The 19,849-nt window shown below is 39.4% G+C and overlaps 1 protein-coding gene across 2 annotated transcripts in view; it reads left to right on the top strand.

Moving 5' to 3' along the window:
* NCKAP5 (NCK associated protein 5) overlaps window positions 1-19,849 on the top strand; it is a 366,198-nt gene that overhangs the window by 321,108 nt on the left and 25,241 nt on the right. For both annotated transcript variants that reach the window (XM_026089071.1, XM_026089070.1), the window contains exons 15-18: window positions 11,700-12,014; window positions 14,397-14,533; window positions 16,523-16,652; window positions 19,290-19,477. In XM_026089071.1, coding sequence (XP_025944856.1) covers window positions 11,700-12,014; window positions 14,397-14,533; window positions 16,523-16,652; window positions 19,290-19,477 — 770 coding nt within the window. The remainder of the gene's footprint in view (window positions 1-11,699; window positions 12,015-14,396; window positions 14,534-16,522; window positions 16,653-19,289; window positions 19,478-19,849) is intronic.

Below are 19,849 nucleotides of genomic sequence, written 5' to 3'. Positions count from 1 at the left end.
AATGGGACTAGTTGAAATAAGAAACTAAAGGAAAATGTTGTTTAATAACCAGTAGGCATCGCAAGAACAACGGRCAGCCTTGTAGGCAGAAACATGCCCCCAGAATCGTGTAGGTTGGAAGGCACCTCCRGAGGTCTCTGGTCCAGCCTCCTCGTGTTCGGGGACTTCATCAGTCGAGTTTTGAATATCTCCAAGGTTATTGTTCTAAATCTGACCAAGACTTTTGCTCCTGTTCTTTGGGACGCTTTACACAACTTTGAGCAGTCCTGTGTTCTTCTGCTACAATATCGCCGTCACTGAAGATGTGGTGAGGTCGTGCTGTGGAGTGGCCTTCCAGGGCGGTGTGGGGCAGTGGTCTGCAATGCCCCAGTTACTGATAGAGCCCGAACCACCTCAGGGCTTGCCCCATCAGAARCAGCCCATCACTGTTAGAGCGGTATGTAAAGCTGACTGAATATTCTCTCCTTTTGCTAAGTAGCTCTGCATCTTTTTGGTAGAATTTTATTCCCATGTGTTTGTAGGAGGGGATTGGAGAAGGGGAACAGGCTACTCTGCAGCCTGGAGAGATCTGCAGGAGGARCAGCGTTATGTGGGTTTGGGCCACTAGATAAATCCTGTCACTGTACCGCGCTCTTCATTCTCGTTTGGCGTTTGGGTATTTCTGCAGGGATTAATTTTGGAATGATAGTCTGAAGGAGTCTGTGATAATAGAGTGAAACTTTCTGTGTATTTTTGTAATTGCTACTTGCATAGCTTGAAGATGATGGAGAACCTTGCCAATGTGAATAATAAGAAACTAACATCCATTAGTGTCTCCTAATTTATGTCAGTTTACCTTCTTCACAGTCTGGCAAAGACAAATCATTTCTTTGTATTGTAACGGATAGTACGCGTAGCACTTGTCTCATTGTCCATTCTTCTGCAGCACCGTTGCAGCCTCCTGTCTAGCTGTCGTCTTTCTGTGGAGAGTATTAATGTTTTGGATCAACACTTCCTTATTAGCCACAATGATTTGCATTAATTTCGTTCTTTGTCATTACATTTATTCACACAGAAATACCAARTGGTATAACTAGAATGAGAAGAAGCGTGGTTCTTTATACATTGTATATAGGTTATAGTCTAATTAGTATTCAAGATAGAGAGAATCTGCAGGCCTCATTCAGGCTTAAAATGTCAATTAAACAAGATGGCCRGATTCTTCAAATCTTAATGCTGCTACGTTGATTTATACTATGCTACAGCCTGGCCCTATCTATATTCATTTTTATCTCTCAAATCAGGACTATRCCTGATTATCATACTTACTATAAGATAGTGTATGCCAGTATGCTCTCTACCAATATGATTTCTTATATTTGCAACTTTTCTACTTTACGTGCTTTTCGCTTTGGGCTAGGACCGTCTGTGGACATTTCTGTGTGGACCTTCAGTCATGCATTTCCTATTAACTATAATTTTGCAGTAGAGCTGAGCGAACTGTGCAAAGCATTTTGAATGAGTATGTGTTCAGCTACTTTAAACGGTTGTTTCAGTTGTGTTCATGTTGACTTTGTGCTCTTTTTCTACAATGATGTTTAGGAGAATTTTGATGAAAAACACATTTTCACTTGAATTATGAATTATATTTCAGCAGTATAGAAATAATATCCACCTTTCTTGTTGATGTATGCCTTACTAAATCCATACTCTCAGGATAACATGCCTATTCTTAATTCCGTTGCTGTCTTCACCACTTTTAATTGAGTTTGAGGAGCTTTGCTTCATGTCTTCAGTCAGAGTCCTGAGCTGTTGTCATTTAATTACGCAATTACTCATCATAGCATATCATAGAACAATATGCTCTTTAAAAAAAATCACTATAATGAAGAAATAATGGCTATATAGTTAATACATTGCTTTTAATACTGGGTGAACCTGAGAATTTCTCAATGTTTGGACAATCCGCTGTGAGGAAAAGAAAAAAAAAAACCCAACAAATATATTTACAGTGAATAATTTACCTACTTCCTATGTTTAACAGGCAAAGAGGTCCAGCATGGTGTTTCAAAATGCTCGTTCTAATGGTGTTTTTGAAAAACCAAGTAACACTGTATGCATTTTTAATTGCAAAAAAATACCCTTTCTGAAARAAATCACTGTTCATTGTTCTGGTTTTAAATCATCATTGTTTCTTACCAACTGCTTCCCTGCAGTTAGTTTCAGAGTGATTCAGCTGGTTTGGAGGAGCTTGGGTACTGAAATGCACAGATTATAGTTCAGCTAAAAGTCACTCAAAGCTCTCTGTGCTCACTGTTAATGAGTTTTTGCTTCATTAATTAAGAAATAAAATCACTCGGTTTCAGGTGTGCATGTATATATGTAACTGTTTATTACTAGTACTGTTAAGTAAAGCCATCTGCAGGGCAGAATTAAAGATAAATTATTTAAAGCCTTATTTAATATTCATGTGGCTTTAATTTCAGTCTTGTTTTATACTAGTAAACAAAAAGCAGTGGTATTACGAAAATAAACATAGTATGTTCTCTTGTGCATTTGCAAAACCCAGAGCTTCCAATGTGCATATAAATTGGTCCGTGTTTACTAGAGATAGCATTTATGCTTAAGCACTATCACTAGTCCTGTCTGTTGGGAATAGAAAATCAAAGGAGGTATCACAATGTGAGTGAAACTACACTCCAATTTATGAGAGATTTGCTTAAGAGCAGGTAAATCAGTGCTTCCAGTCCTTTATCCTTAAACGCTTCAAATGCACCAGCAGCGAACACAAACCCTGAATAAAAGTGGCAAATAATACCGGCAGCAAATGCTCCCTTGGGCACCGTCTGCAGCCCATGTATCTGGGATGCTAAGTGTGACCCCATCTCTTTTGTAACTGCAGTCTAATGGARATATTCCCAGACTAAATTTAACCAGCTACCTCTGATGGTGTTAGCAGAAGTAACTACCCGAATGCTTCTTGGAAGGATTTTGCAGCCTGCCTGCTCTTAGTTCCTGAACGGCTTCAAAAGTAGCTAGATTGAAGTGAGTTCAGGTATTTCTACTCTAGCATCATTCATTAACGTGATGGCAGAGTGGTTGTATCCCTGCCGCCAGGCTCYTGGGTTCTTCATCCTTATGGTGTCCCTGCCTAGTGGGGAGGTGTGATGAGCTCTGTGTTTTCGTATGAAGACCTGAGGCATAACGGAAGAGGTAGGGCCATGGTTACCCAGAAGAGGCACGGCTGAGGCAGCCCTCAGCTGGCRCCTAGGCAAGTGATGAGCTGTGCTATTTCTGAGGTACAGTTTCTTCGTGCTGGGATAGGTCTCCTCTATTAGCGAGCAGGAAATGAAGGGAAGCCTCCGTGCCTGCCTTGAATGAGCAACCCTCGGTACCGTGTTCCTTGGAGGGTTTGTAATCATGGGCTCCCAATCTTTTCATTTCAGGGTGCTAAGAGAAATAGGAGGCTATTCTTTCTCAGGCTTTGCCATTACACCTCTGGACAAGGAAAATGTCTGGCATAGCCACCTTTCTGCATTGCTGCAGAGATCTGTTGCTTATCTTGGATTCACCCCTTGCATCAGATGTGAAAATTTCTCTTTCTTCTCTTTCTTCTCAGCTCTTACTTGTCTATTAGGAATTCTTAAGGGTAGTTGCAAATCCGTAAGGCTTTTTGGCCAGTGAAGAGGTAAAACCAAAGAGACATGCAGCCAAAAAAGAAGAGGGATGCCTCCCAGAAGTATTTCTGGGCTGGCCTCATTGGCACCCAGACTGCAGCTGGACTGCATTTAATTACCTTTTACACAGAGCTTAAATTTGCTCTTCACATAGATTAGAATTCTCAGTATTTCCTTTTTAGTAGGTTAAAAATGCATCTATTTCTAATATTCTGTTTCCTGAAAACAATGAGGAGATTTTTAGGAAGCAAATATAACTCTAATACAAAGAGCTCATTACAGCATTCATGGGTTATGGGACTTCCCTAGCTGGAGGCTGCATGTGGACCTTTGTATTTAGTAGGCACTGATAGAAATGGAATAGAAAATTTCAAGAATTATTCTAATTCCTTTTCCAACCCATTTATACTTTTGTTGTCTGTAACATCCCTTTTCCAAGTAGCTTGCCAGCAGTCTTACCAAGTATGCAAGGAAGGGCTTTGAAGCCTGCGGGGACGTGGGAAGTACTTACTGCAAAAAGAATCAATAGACTGTCAAAGTGGAGTACAGGATTATTAGTATTCGCAAATAATGAAAATTAAACTTTTTGACTTAGAAGTAGAATTGTATTTTAAGGCGGGAATCTGAATTAAAATGGGCAGTGGTTATGTGTTTCAACTCAGGAAATACATGTCAAAGATAAGACTTTGGTCATGGAAAACAACGTGACGATGACTGTCAGGCTCTGGGACAAATGACCTGTTGAAGTTAGCAGTGTTTGCCAAAAAAGCTTGRCTAGGAGGAAGCAGTAGACAGAACAGTGAATAGGTAGGTAAAGTCTATATTTATTTTATTTTTGTTGTTGTTATTATAAATAGGCCTCCACTCTAGTCCCAAATTTAAGTGGTCATGAATTTGGGTCAAGCTCACATTTAGATTCGTCATTTGAAAATATGCTACACAGTCCTCCTCCCATTTACCCTTCCCTAGTATACATTAGAAATAACTTCATTTCATTAGTGCAATACCCATGGGAGAATCAGGGCGGTGAAAACTTCTGTCTTTTATAGTTTTACCTAGGATAAACCTTAGGGGTTTTTTAGTTGTGCATGCTGATTATGCTTCAGACYCAGATAGAAAGCAACGAATGCGTTCATCTTTGACTAATTGGATCAAACGATGGTGTAAACCCAGAAGGAATAATCTGCTTTAAAATTGACATTGGTTTGGCAGAAATACATTCATTTTTTTGTGGTTGCTTTAGCATTGCAGATGAAGAGAAGGATGTGCAAATAAAGAGATCTGTTCTGCCATCTGTAGTTTAAGTTCTCCCTGCCAGTGCCACATGCAGCTTAAAGATGTGTATTAACTGATAAAGCAAATTTTCAGAGACCTATTTACATTGACATATTAGTATGAAAAAAGAAAGTRCATTAATTAATAATTTGGCATGCTTCAAAATACTACAAAAATAGTACTCCCTTTGTGTGTCAGAAGAAGCAATTAAATATCCTCTGTTCCATGTGTCAGTTTAATCTTCAATAKAAACTCTTGGAACTTTTTAATGCAAAGAAAGATCATTTGTTAGAATGTTTTTGTGTATTCTACTACTGATTGGAATAATGCCCTTTCATCTTTGCTGTCTTACCAGTGATACTTCTTGCAGAAAGCCCATTTAATGTTATATCCCTCTCAAAACCTTCTCTGAAGGCTTTAGTGAGTCTGCAGTTCTGAAAAGAGCTTGTTGGAAATTTCCCAGTGACATCTTCATGATGCAGAACTATTTTTGACAGATTTTTTTTTTTCTTGAAAATGTCTGCTTTCTGWAGAAAATTCTGGTTGTTATTCAAAAGCTTCAGCTGAAATATGTGTCAATCATATGGGGTATTTTAGGCCAAAACTTGAAAATTTATGTGAGGAAGATATCCAACCAGCTGTAGTGGTGAGCACAGGGGAGAATTCCATGTTTTTCGTGAAGTGGGATGCTGCTTTGAAAGAAAATACCTCTTTGTGCTTCACTATGATTATGCAGAAAGAAAGTTTCCTAAGCAGRGCTACCTGTGATCTTTTTGAGTTAAAATACAATTGGCTTTTTTGTTGCTGTTTATTTTAAATGTTAAGATGGATTGGCCGTCAAAGCTAAGTAAATGCACAGGCTTCTGTAGCTTTAGTACCTTTAAATAGAAGCTGTTAGTTTGTGTCGGAGATAATGTCTGTTTGCAGTAATTGCATCAGGTCTCCATCAATAGGTTTGCTTGAGCARCCTTGCGGGTGCACCGGACTGGGACCTGCTGGCGTTGTTGAGCGCTGCTAGAAATCTTCACCCCCTCCATGGCAGCACCGACACCTGGTCGCCTTCGGTCCGTCACAGCACGGGGTAGTAGAGGGGCAAAACTTCCCTTATAACATGTTAGGACCTACAGTTATTTCCTTTCCAGAACTGTGACTCCTTCCCTGTATACTGAGGTCCAGCGCTGTCTCCTTTTATTATGTTTAAGTTGAAGTGGGTGAATTGTCCAATCATTTTGAATGAGGTTATGTACGTACTAAAGACAAAATACTTGCCTGGCAGAATTGCTGATCAAGGCCTTATTATTTTAGTTCTATGGATAAAATTTTGGATCCTGTCATTTCTGTAAAGATTTTTATGGATGATTTAAGTATCATAATAAAACTAACCAATTGTTTTCACTAGATGGTCCAAATAATGGTAGGTGAGCATATGGACTTTAAAAAGTATAACTGGGTCCTTATGTAAAGAATGATATGTATGCTATTTATGGATAGACTATGCATCTATGGAACTCCTTTTAAGACACAACATAAAGAGACTTTAATAGAATGTGAATCTTTACTATTTACTTTACCTGAATAAATATTTTGAAATACTCTCCATTTATGCAGTTAAAGGTTTGTTTAAAATAGTATGTGCCATTACATCCCCCTTGGTAAAAGTATCCTTTCACATTATTGAAGAAGCATGTATAAGAAGCTGCGTTTAAAAGCTATACCACCACTTTTTGACTTCTATTATATGAAATCCATGAAATGTCTTAGAAATGTGCTAGGACTCAACATTGCTTTGCTGAAGTCCAACACYAGAAAGACTTTTGAGTGCCTAATCTAAAAGTGAGAGAGGTTTTGCTCCATTGTTCRTTTTGAACAATTTGAATAATAACCTTTTTTTGCAAGTATCAGTGTAGAAATAAGCCTGAGGAAGACTGGGCCCACATTTTTTTGTGTTGCACTGGAAGCAATTCCCTTTATGGTAGCTGCTCTACCTTTTATTTTATTTTTTTTACCAAAAATTGATTTTTCTTTCCCAGGTATCATATAAAAAGAGAAACAGAGAAGGGTGTTATGTAACAACATAAAACAGTGTAGTACCATGTCAGACTAAAAGTTCCTCTTGGTCACTCTCCTTGTAGTGTCCAATACAGGTGCCAGGGAAAGAACACAAAAATACAGTAAGCGGTAGGCTTCYCTGGGTTTTCTCTCCCAGTCTCCAATGATTTGCAACAAAAGTAGTTTCTGAGCCAGAGGTGGTATCTTGTATACAAATGTCTCAGAAGCAATCAAAAAGGCTGACAAATAATTAGGTTTATTGATCCATTGCTGGTATTTTAARGTGTATATATAAATGATCTATGCGCAGGAGAATGCCCTGAAAGACTGTAACGTATTTTAGGTTGTCAGTTCCTGTCAATGGGCTATGTTTATTTCCAACTTTTAAGTTTTGTGTTTCAGAGGAAGGCATAAAAAACCCACAAAAGGAATTGCTGTTGTAATCTGCCCCAGTGGTGATCTCATTTTTAGAATTCCTAATGCCTCCCAGCCTGAGTGTATGGCCTTTTTCTACTCTCCCCTTGCCCATACCCTCAAAATAGTGCAAAATTTTCAAAGAACCTTTTTATTCTGACTTCATGTTGTTCTACTGTTGCTGTTGGTGGTCTACTGATACCAGAAAACACCGGTAAGACGCCGGTGATGCTGGTATGCACCAAAGCCTGTCCAGCTGCACAAATTACCATGGTGCCAAGTGGAGGTAGGACATGGACTGGATGATCATCTTGCCTATGAAAATATTAAGCCTGAAAATTATTCAGGAGTAGGGAGTTCAGTCAAACTTTCAGTTCGGTGTTAATTCCTTCTACTCAGTGGTTGATGTTTTCTCTAACGAAATTGTGAGAAGACGCTTCTCAGCTTTAAAGGTGTTCATCAGGTTGTCCAACACAGATGGATAGGATGGGTTTTGCCAGCTTTTACAATATCCTGTCATCAAAAGATTCCCATGCGGTAAGGAGCTTTGTGATCTCCAAGAAACATCTCTAAATCCTTTCCTTATTTCTGTCTTCAGTTTTGAGAAAAGTAGTTCTACTACAAGGTTTAGAGGGACTTTGTTTTCTGCCCGGAATCAAATCCGCAGTGGGGGACAAGAGAAGGAAGGGGCTATTTCAGACTTCTGACTCTAGTCGGCTTGTTTGGTGAAAAGGCAGGCGGCGAGCCCGTCTGCGTCCGCTGCGGGAAGTAGTGCCACTGGGTGAGCATCCTGCTTCCCTGGTGGGAAAGGGGCAGAACGAAACCGAGTCAGGCAAGAAATTTGGCTTGTTTGCCAGGAAAAATTCCCAAGCAAAAGCAATTAAGCTCAGATATAACTCTTCCCAGACTTTAACATTTTGCAGAATCATTTCTCATCTACTGAGCATTACCGTTGCAGCATCAGAGATTTAACATTTACAAATTGTCATTATGTAATCTTGTGCGGCTCCTGTTGATAACAGTCATTTGAAGTGTCAGCGCAACCTAAGAAATTGGATGGGCCATGAACTGTTTGGTTTGAAAGCTGTCAGCGATGTGTAGCATATTTTTTGATTTTGTAGTTGCTTCATAAAAGTCTAAAACCAACACAAGATAATACTGCATGTTCATTCATTCAGTAATGCAGATTATTCTCAGAGATACTTTCTTGTTTGTTTTATATAAAAGGAGCTTTAGGGGGTGAATGAGTCACTTGCTTTTACTGGTGAAAGTTTAACATCTAGTATAGAATGTTGTAGACACTGTAGATTTGGGCTAGATTTTTCAAAACTGATGAATGTATTTGAGTCACAGGATTTTCCAGAAATTTGCCTTTAAATGTCACAATGGGAGCTGCTGAGCACGGAGCACTTTGAAAGCCAAGCCCTTTTTGCAGTGGTTCAGAATTAAAAATAAGCTGTTTTAAAAATCTGTTTACCACATGGCATGTATTTCCTTTATTGTGGATAAAATCTCTGTGAAGGAAGGCTATAATTGATTAAAACTGTTTTTCCTTTTAATTAAATGTGACACTTTTGGTGTGCTCCTCCATCACTCTCTCAATTATTTTAGGAACAGAAGGAGACTATTTTCAAGAACCATTTCTTGGCAATATGGCCCTTAGTGTTAATTTCTCTTGATTTTATGCTGTTGCTTTCATGGTCCATCGCTAGATGTACAAAAGCTAACTGTGGGCAGGACAGATCCTTTGGACGTAGATTATATCATTTTAAGAAACGTCACCTTAGAAGATAAAATAGTGCTCATCTTCCCGTTTGAGCAAAGGACTTAGCTTTGGTGTYTGGCATACGATTTGAGTCTACTCAGTTTTCTTGCTGTAATTAGGCAGGACTGACTTCTTCGTTTCTTAAAGAATGCTCTAAATGAAAAAAAAGCATTGCAAACTCATTCACAGCATCCCAGTGAAATGGGGTTGCAGACCCCRGTCCTGCATTAACCACACAGACACTACTTTGGATTTTTTGTTTCAGGGTGTTCCTTTTCACGTCTGTGCTGCAGAGCTATGTCTCTCCAACATAAGCAGTGTTGCACTGTTGTCTTTCTTCTGGTCAAGCAAAAACTAGCGGAAGTCCTTTCTTCCTCTGTATTTTTCTTTACTTGCTGACTCTGTCACTGGTTATTACTAGTTGGAGCACTGCTTGTCCATGAGCTAAAGTGTTTTTTTCAGTAGATTGTCTGCAGAGTGAATGGCAAGGCCTGACCCCCAGCATTTTAACTTTTCTGTGCTCTGTTACATCCTCAGAGGAAAAGTCCAGCTGGCTATTAGAAAACAAAACAAAAAATATCTTAGAGAGAGGATAACTACAACAAAAGAGAGTTCAGTGGCTGGGGTAATTCCCTTTGACTTGGCCTATCCAAATTTAATTTTCGTTTTCACCCATTTCCTGTATAACCTTCTGCAACTGCTGTAATCGTTATGGCACATGAGCTCAAAAATGCAATGGAGGATTTAGTCGCCAGCTAGCCAGGGCTCCCACACCTGGTCTCCTTTTACTACCAGCAGGAAGAAGCAATTGGGATACAGTAATTGGGTGAAGGAAGTCACCTATTGCAGGGTCACTTGTCACCCTTTTGAAAGAAAATGCCTATATGTTTTTGCAACTTCACTAGGCCCTTAAGGTAAATGTGCTCAGTATGACTTTCAATCTTCCTGTGATCCTAAGCCCTTCATTTTTAAAATTGGGTGGAAGATACTTCCCTTCTCTCAAGAATGTTGTCAGGAGAATTATGTTTAAGAGACTGAGAGTGAGTCAGATAAGTTAATGAGGGCATGTAAGTATAAGCTGCTGCTCTTTTGACAAGAAGCGGGAAACAGAAATAGGCATTTAATGTATCTGTGAGTAATTTCTTACTTACTATGGAATAAGGCCCATAGAGGCTAAGCTATAAGCAGAAAATGAGCATGTTAATGTTATTTCAAAAAAGAACAGGCAAAACCTATAGAAGAGAAATATTTCCACATTTCTGAGAGCAGCAGAAATGCTGCAGAGGAAAAGATCATGAAAATTACTTGACGGAGCACTGCTAACTACAACAGACTTAAATAACAAATGGGGATATCATAAAAAAATCAATYCTCAAGAACATAGAGAATAGAGATGGATAAGATATATTGGGTCATATTCTGCGTCTCCTGCTAGAGTACAACGGTTCACTGCAGTAGAGTTTCAAGTCCGTTATTCAGTCTAGCCTTAAATTGTTCAAGCAGGGGAACTTCCTCCACTTCTCTTGGGAGGCTCTGCCGCAGACCGACACATCTCACTATCAAGGGATGCTTCCAGACATTTAAGCTAAATTATGCTCATTTTCCAGCCATTAGTTCTGAAGTTCCCTCCTTGCTGGTTATCCCTTTCGAAAGGACATTGCTGTCGTGGTTCTTTCAATGTTGTTTGCTCGTTAGGCAAAGAAGAGGCAAGTGTGCGGGACTGAACAGAAGACGACAGGGCAAGATGGTGCTGACACAACCTAGTCGCTGGAATAGCCACTTGCATATATCTACGCGTGCGTCTTTCTCTAGCCCGTGGCCAACAGAGTACCTCTCCAGCAGGATGAGTTAGCTGGGGTGCCGTGTGTGACCCTGCTGCTTCCAAAACCAGATAGGTCAGGTGCCTCTGCCTGGCCCTGCATTGCAAAGTGCACGCTCGCCCAAGACTGCGTGGGCTGAACCAAAGCGTGACAAGGAGAATGGAGGCATAGCTGTGGCTATCCTTGTTTTTGAGGAAGGTCTTGTAAGAGAAACGATGAAGAAAAGAGAGGTATGGAGGTATGGAGAAGACCAGCTTTTGTGCAGTGTGGTTTTATTTAGGAAGGAATGCATTAAGCTCCTCAGTCTCTCATTTCTCCTGCTACTCCAGAGAATACCCTCACGCAGGTTTTTTCCAGACTTTCTGTGGGCCTTTAAGATAAGTCATTTAAAAATTCCAGCTGTGATTACTTTCTAGTACATGCCCCTCTTATCCATTATCACATCAGAGGTCTGAAGCAGGCCAATTTCAATGTCTTGCCATTTGTTAGTTAGTTTAATTGCATCTGAACATGGTTTGTCTTTGTATTCAGCTAAATAGATGTCTTGTGCCAAAAGCATATAAGTGGTGGCTCACAGCATGCTTACGAAATGCAACATGTTTTTCTTTCCGTAAAACCTTCCCTGGAAGATGCCCTTTTTTCCCACAGCCCCTTTCGCTGTCTTTAAATGCCAGCAAGCCCCTTAGCCGCCCACCGTCACACKCTTTCCTTGTGCCGCAGAGTCCGGCTGCCAGATGAGGACGCTGGACAGCGGGATCGGCACCTTCCCCCTCCCCGACGCRGGAGCCCGGGCTGCCGGGCGGCACGTTTCCAAGCACGACTCCGCCGTGGATGCAGAAGCCCTTGCGCTGCCGGAGCAAGTTCTGCTCTCAGCTCCTTCGGTAAAAGCCAAAACACTTGAGCGAGAAGTGCCTTCAAGCGCTAAGAGCGAGGAAGCTGCGGAAAGTGTAATTAGTCACTCAACATCGGATCTGGCCATGACCGCCAAAGGTATACGACCTTTTCAAAGTCGCCTCCCCAAACCAGCTTCCTCAGGTAAAATGCTAATTACACTGAAACTTAGATTATTTCTGTCCTGTCATCTGTTCTGATTAGCACTCTTGTAATAATGACAATTGATAACAGAAATGTTAAATGCAGAGCAGAAAATATTCTTGATATGAAAGCATAAGGTTAACAAGTTTGTGACCTGAGTCATATGGAAATTTTTGTTACGCATAATGCTTATCTGTAACTGAGGAAGAAAAATGTGTTAAGTACTTAAGTCCTTTTCTCAAGAAACAGTACTTGAAAAAAACCATGCAAGCCTTGGAATTTGACTTGCATAAGAATGCAGATGTTCAGCAATATTCAGGATCAGACTTTGCCGCAAAGTACAAAGCACAGGCGTGTTGTGACATTAAAAAAAGACACAGTCATAAGGACTTGCTTTTGAAACTAGACTCAGACTATGGACTCATTTGGCCTCAGTGCATAAATTCTGTCCCACTGAGTATATGGCCTTGACCTCAAACAAGACTCTTGCTGCTTTACTACATTATACAAATTATTTATATATACAAACATAAAACAACTTATTGCCATTTATCAGCAGAGTGTGCATTTACCATAAACTGTAAAACAAAAGCTGACAAAGGAGTAAAAGGATAAAAGGACTAATCCAACAAAACACCAGCAAATAACTTTACATTGGTAAATAGTTCCACTGAACTCTGTTCAATTCGTTATTAATGCACACTGAGCAGTTGCATGCATTTTTTAAGGTTTTTAAGTCCCTAATATGTACGTCAATAACAACAGAAGTCATTACATACAGCATTTATATTTGTAACAGACTATTTTTCATATCCAAATGGTAAAAATGGTACAAACCTTATTAAAAGTAATTGGTTTAATGGGGAAAAGTACTTTTTACTTTGCCCAATGAAATGTCATTTATTTATTGGTGTTATATTAATGCAACAGCTGCTATCAAGGTTGCTGATCCATGTTACGAGTAGCTGAATAAATGCAGACACATAGTCTCTACCCCCAGACAGCTTATATTCCAAAGGGAGAAGTAACTATGAAGAAACCTTCCTCTCAACAGTGCTTTCTGGCAGGATTTAGCTTTAAGGTAAAAGTTGTTAGCCCTTTGTCAACCTAAGCATTTGTTGCTCCTATAAAACTTGTGTTTAACTTGCACAAATCCCTATCACTCTAGCTCCAAGAGAGGTTCCATGTAATTAACATGTGAGGTTAAATATCAAGTTTAAGCTTAGTTTAAGGCCATCAAATATGTGTTCTGCTAATAAGATGATGTATAAATTGAGCCTGGGAGGGAAGAAACTGATTTTATACATTCATAAGATGCGTAAGAGAAGAATTCTAATTAAACATCTTAGAACTTAGTTGATTTAGCAATATTCCCAGTGCAGTATTGCAACAGTATAATGGACTGCAAACACACATTGTATGCTTCATTGAGACTCCCTGCTCATTTCAAATCAAAGCTAAATAAAAGATATTTTACTACTTACAATTTTTTTAAATAAATGTACTGTTAATTAATGGTACAGCTAAGAAGGATTCAGAGGAGAAATCTTGGTTATAGATTATATGCTATGTGCTTGAATGGCCACATGTGTGACCTCAATTCAGCAGTGCGCTATAGAGTAGACTCCATGATTAAACACTGTCATTATAACAAATTGAATAGAAACTGCAAGCATTGAATTGCTTCATAAGAAGTCAGTAGCAGTAAGATTGTTCTGATCTTAATGCTAATATTCACTGCACCAGCCTTGTAAGGTTTGTATCTTAATTAAATTGTCATGAAGAGATGTTAAAAGAAGCTGTATACATCAGATGGTGGGGTCAACTCATTCTTTACTAGAATATTTTCATTTGATTTTCATTTCTTTGCCTCTCCCTCACTTTTTCATCCAAATCACAATTATCATTTTATTTCACATGCACCATACATCTTCTTTGATGTTTTGATCTTACGTGGTGCAAATATAGCAAGTAGAAAGACTAGCTGATTGAGAATTTCTGCTGGAAAGGTGCTTCTAATTATATTTATGTTAACARAGTGTTCTCTCTCTGAGAATATAAAATAGCTAAGCAGATCCTGCAGTGCCTAGAAATAGTTATTGAATGTTGTTTATTTGAAAGGAGATATTTTTTAAATCTAATAGAGGGATTTAAAACCATGCCTTCCTCTTTGCTTGTTAAATGGAAAGGGCTTTGGATCAAATTCTGCCATGTAAATTGCTGGAATTACCCTAATAAGCAAGTAGTTGCTTTGAACAATAAGATATTATTTGACATAAGAAAAGTATCACAACTTGCCCCCGGTTTTTACTGAATTATGATTGAAACACTGTCATTAAGATACCGATGAGACCCACAATTTAAATCTCTCGCTTAATTCAGGAATGGTTAACCTTGCAAAGCAAAATGGACAAGAACCAAGTTCTGAGACCGCTRCCTCTTTYGAGCTTTATGAAGAAACTGTAGAAGAYAGAAAGGTTCTTCCAAATTGGACCAGCAAGAAAACTACTAAAACAAAGGTATGAATTAAGAGGTGTAATCTATTAATGGAGATATGTACTGTAGTGTAAAGAATCAGAAATTGTGAATGTTTCTAATACAGTGAAAAARAGTAATTAACAATCTAATAACTACATTTGCTTTATCACCCTTCATTAGCAATCTCATTATATATTAATAATAATACAGTACCCAAAGGTCCTTTGTCCTCATGCTTTACAAACATGTTTTAATCAATATCCTCACAGGCGTTGTGTAGACAAGGAAATGGAAGACCTTCAGCCAGTTTTTCTCTTTAGGAAACTTGATTCTGTTTGCTTGTCATTAGAGATTCAGATCTGTTTTCTTCCCTGGGTCCAGGTTTCCTTGTCTGCATGGTTGCGTGGTAGGAGTGTTTGAGCAGATGTGCTATGAAGCAGCGTGAAAGGGAAAATACTCTTCTTACRTTTTTCTGAGTGTTTTGGGTTAATCCGTCTGTCCTTCAATCTCTTCCTGAAAACTGCAAGAAGAACAAATAGGCAAATGCATATACCTGCGTAAAAGCTACCACTGGTGGTTGTCAAGCTATCAATACCCAGCAAGGCCCGGCTGTTAAGCCCGGTGAGAAGCACGAGGTCAGCAGGTTAGCAAACAGAAAGAAAAACCTTCTCAGGAAAGTGGGCATTACAGCAAGGAAACTGTCAGACTGCTAGCTAACAAGCCTTACATTACGAGAGGCTTAAAAACCTTAAGTTGCTTAACTTTTTTGCATGTCTGCTTTATTCATGTGGTTATTGATTGGGGCGTGTTGCTTTTTCACATCGCCCACGTTCTGGATGTTTCGGACAGAAACAGAGAGAGAAAACGATTTGTCCTGTATCGTTTGACACTGGCAAACGGGCTGCACGTCCTCAGCAGACTGCGATAGYGTCAACTTCCGAGTCCCAGCGGTTATGGTCTTCGCGCAGAGGCAGTCGTGACCGACTGCCTCCAGTCCCAAAGCCACGTTAAYGCAGCCTGCAATGCTGTTAATTAGTCCGCCTAAGAGTCAGGAGCTTAGTGAGGGCGCGTAGCTGGCGTGTGAACCTCTAAATGGCACAAGCACGTGCTCCCTGTCGAATGGGAGTTGCCGTTCTCCATCACTTAGGAGTGGAGGCAAGCATGGGAAGGTGGGGAAATTAAAAGCACTCTTAAAAATAGAATTAAGCACTGTTTTGAGCTATTGATAGTCAATTTGGATTAGATATTTGGTGGCATTTGTATCTGTAAATCCCACTAACTGAGCAATATCATCAGCCTTAGCTCCCTCATCCCCATTTTCTGGGTTTTATTCTACTGAGTTGCTGCTCCAGAGATGTACAGGTCCTCAGCCCTTCCCTGGTGGGAACCTGTCAGGACCAGCCATCCTCTTTACTCCCAGAACAAAATCCTTAGTGTTACCTCCTGAAGAGAAATGAGATGAGGAATCAGCTGGGTATTCAGGGTTTTCCATTACTGTAGTGTAAATGCCAGGACAAGGGGCAYGAATTTAGGATGAATTTAGGATTTAGTGCTCATTGGTATGGAAAGGACGAGTCCTGTCTGCTGACCGTCCTCCCCGGTTGCCTGCAGAATTGCTGGCATTGCGTSAAACCGTTGTGTGTTGTGGGATCAGCTTGCACCTTACAAATACACTGTATTGCTGATGCTTGAGAGGTTTTAAATTTGAACTTGGTGGATGAAATTATCTGAAAAAGTAGGTAGATCTGAAAGCAATGTTACAGTGAAAAACGTTGTAAAAGCTGGGCTGTGTCTGCCGGGCTAACTCAGAGGATTTACCACAAGAATGTGTTTATTCCCCCATGTCAGACTGATGATTATTTACTGAAGGATAAGTGATTAGTTAAACTGGTAAAGCAGACTTTTCTGCACTTGAACTATCTGTTTACACTACATGATGAATATAAAATATTCTGTTCCTAATATCATCGTCTGCATTATTTTGATATATATGCCTCATCTGAATGATTGCAATGCCGTTATTTGTACAGGACAGAGCTCTGAGAGTATGTACTTACTCTGCCAGCAGCAGTGACACTGAGACGGAGCCAGACTATGAAACAAATTATTTTAGAGCTGCAGGAGAGAACTTAGTAGAGTTAACAAAGAACAACAAACAAGGTAATGGAAAATTTGTATGTAAGAAATGTGCATCTCTCATCTCCACCCCGACTGCAGCAGACTGTGTCCTTCATTGGACTGGCTCTGCCTAATTTCCACTTTTTAATCTCAGATCTTTCTTCAGTCTGTTTTTCCATTATGTGCCTTTTACTCTATGTGTGTTACACCTTTTTTCCTCTCTTTCACTGCTTTTGCTAGCTTAACTTTTAGGGTTTTATGCATAAATCCTTGCAGTGCAATTAAAGTCTTCTGTGACATTATTACAAAATTTAAAAGGTGACTATAAACATAGGTCCTTTTTTTCCTTTTTAATTATATTGGCAGGTTAAAATAACCTGACGATCAAGACCATAGTTTTCTAACCTCTGCATCAAAGCAATATTGGTTATGATGCTATAGCAAAGACCCTGTCAGTGCCCCCTGTATATATTGCCATTTTCAAGTATCACACTTTTTTGCAAGAATTGATGGCCRTTTGGAATTTACCGAATTCCAGTAGATGAAAGCACGTAAGTGAAGTTCTTGGGATAATAGTTTTTTGTGTGTTTAACAACCCAAGAAATTGCTGTGTTCTCTTGGCCACCAGCTTGCAATGCCGCCAGCTGCCTTTCGGTGCAGTTGCACGTCCCCGGGAGGGGAGGCGAGCGAGGCTCGTATCCTTGCTAAGCAGCCGGTGGCTTCCCCGCAGGTGATAAATTCTGGTGAGTGCAAAGGCCAGTGCAAGGTCTCGGCACCACTGAAGCCCTGTGAGCTTAAGCAGTATTTCAGCGATTCGTAGGATTTGTGCTGCCCCTCTGCACCGCAGTGAGCTTGACCTAGCAGAGAGCAGCAGCTACAGTAGACACCGCAGTGATGAACGCATTAAAACTGCCATGGACAGTTAGATATTGTAGACAGACATACTGTGCTCTTTAGTGTCTCCTGGGAGTTTGTCTTAAACATTTGGCATTTTCAGACATAATCCATTTTATGTAATCCCACCACAGAGAGAACAGGGTATGAAGCTAGGACCATTTATTTACATTACTCCCRTAACTTTGTATTTTTAATCTTTATGAAATGTTGCAAGTAATTTAACTTAGCTCATAAACACTTCTGATGCTTCTTACAAATCATGCTCTAATACAAGAGAAATGTGTTTTGTCTTAGAGGTAGATAAGCAATTCTTTCTTTATTGATCACAATTTACAAAAAAGGATTGTATCATGTGTAAGCAGTTGCATTAAATGAAAGCTGATTCCAAGTTTAGTGATACCTAAACATGATGTGAAGTCATCATTTTATTTAGCAAACCATTATTTAGTATAAATACCCAACTACTGGGTATATATACTTAATTAATATACTTAAATTCTTATACTTAAATTCACGTTTAAGACAAATAGAAAATTATAAAGCATTATTGCAAAAGTATTTCTGCCATGGTGGCTCCTTAGGATTAGGTTTTCTGCTCTTTGCTCTATAAATGCAATTCCCACATCATATTAATAATAATAGTTTATTCCATTCTGCATTCAGAGATCTCAACTTCTTTATGCACCCAAGTGATATAACCTCAAAACATCCACAGGAGGCTGAGGCAGGGGCTCCAGCTAGGCAAGGCACAGGGAATATTTTTACATGCATAGATCATTATGTTAGATGAGTCTCCGAAACATTAATGGACTTTCTGTTGTTGCACTCTTGTAAAGTTAGAGTGATTTTCATATTCCATTTATGAGCAGGGAGCTAAACGTCTGAGAGACTGCCTGCCTGATGCTAAGGCTATTGAAAGTCCATGATGAGACCATCCTAGATTTAGTGGGCTTTGGAAGATACTCCCGGTACATTGCCCAGTGTTACAAAGAAAGTCAGTAGAATGGTGGGGRATAACCCAAATATTCCAGGTTCTTCTGGTTCAACCATGAGAATATTTTGATTCCAATTTCATGAGGGTTTTATCCCGATGCAGTTCTGTTGGAGGCACTGGAGGCAGGAGCTCTTCTAGTGCTATGAGTTAGAGGGTAGAGTTGAAGTTTGCGTAACACAAAGAGTGAGGAAAGAAGCAAATGATCATCTAAGTGTCTCTCCCTTGTGCTCGTTCATGAAGTTGCAGAAAATTTCTTTGGTTTTGTTTTGATCTTCAGTATGAGTTTTGAGCCTTGGTCTTTGGAAACTGAGTTTTTACTCCTAATTTTTTTGAATTCCAGTAGGATCTATAACAATTGCATAGTGCCTGTTTCTTATCTTGCTCATGCATATTTTACACTTTTGTTTTCATTATCTAAAAATGTAGTGAAAAGGAAAGAATTTTCAAAAATAGACAAACCAAAAGACATGCTAAAGGAATTTAGCACATCTGCCAGGTAAGGCTATTAAGAGAGAAGAGCGAAAACTTACAGCAAATAAATAAAGAGCCTCCCAAATTAACCATCTCATCTATAGTTCCAAAAGAAAGTAAATTAATTCTGTCTGTCTCATACCATCTCCATCACCTTGAATGTGAAGTATGAACCTGTACCTGTATTGATTGGAGAGTTAGGAGCTAGTATTTTAATGCCTTTATTACTATTAAATTCCAGATGCTTTCAAACGCTTGAAATACATTTTAAAAATGGTACAATTACATGATGATATTATTTTTAATATCTCTTACAGCTGAGCAAGAAAAACAAAATCAGAGAAAGTCTTTTCTGGGGAACCCAATGTCAATCTTGGATTTATACCAGCATAGTCTCTATGGCCATTTTGGAGAGGAGGGACCTGAACAATTAGCACATTACAGTCTAATTGAGCAGCTGAGTGGAGCGTCCAGTAAAGACAGCAAGGGCAAGGAGAGCCCCCATGTGAGTCACTGTGATTTTTATGACGTTGCTTCTCATTTACTTCATGATTATTTTTATTTACCTCTTTTTTTTTACTCAGCATGTTGATTGATTACTGAAACCAGGAAGACCTGAAAAAACAGTATGACCTGCAGAAGAGTAAAGAACTAAATATTTTTCAAACAGAACGTTACATTCTGATACTCCTCTGTCGTAGAATAAGACTTCCAAAATTAACAAGTGAAGACAGGCTAGCGCTAGCCCTGTAACGTAAGAGAGGAGTTGAAATTTAGGCTAGCAAGAAAACACAGAATTTAACTGTGTGGCTGCTCTTTCACATACAGACAGCTAACACGTATAGCACCACATGCAGTAAGAGGCTAAAGCACCTGA

This window comes from Apteryx rowi, unplaced genomic scaffold, assembly GCF_003343035.1.
Source record: "Apteryx rowi isolate R43461 unplaced genomic scaffold, aptRow1 scaffold_8, whole genome shotgun sequence".
In the NCBI taxonomy this organism is placed as follows: domain Eukaryota; kingdom Metazoa; phylum Chordata; class Aves; order Apterygiformes; family Apterygidae; genus Apteryx; species Apteryx rowi.
Note: the sequence above shows the minus strand (reverse complement) of the source record. Positions and strands in the feature narration are given on the sequence as shown.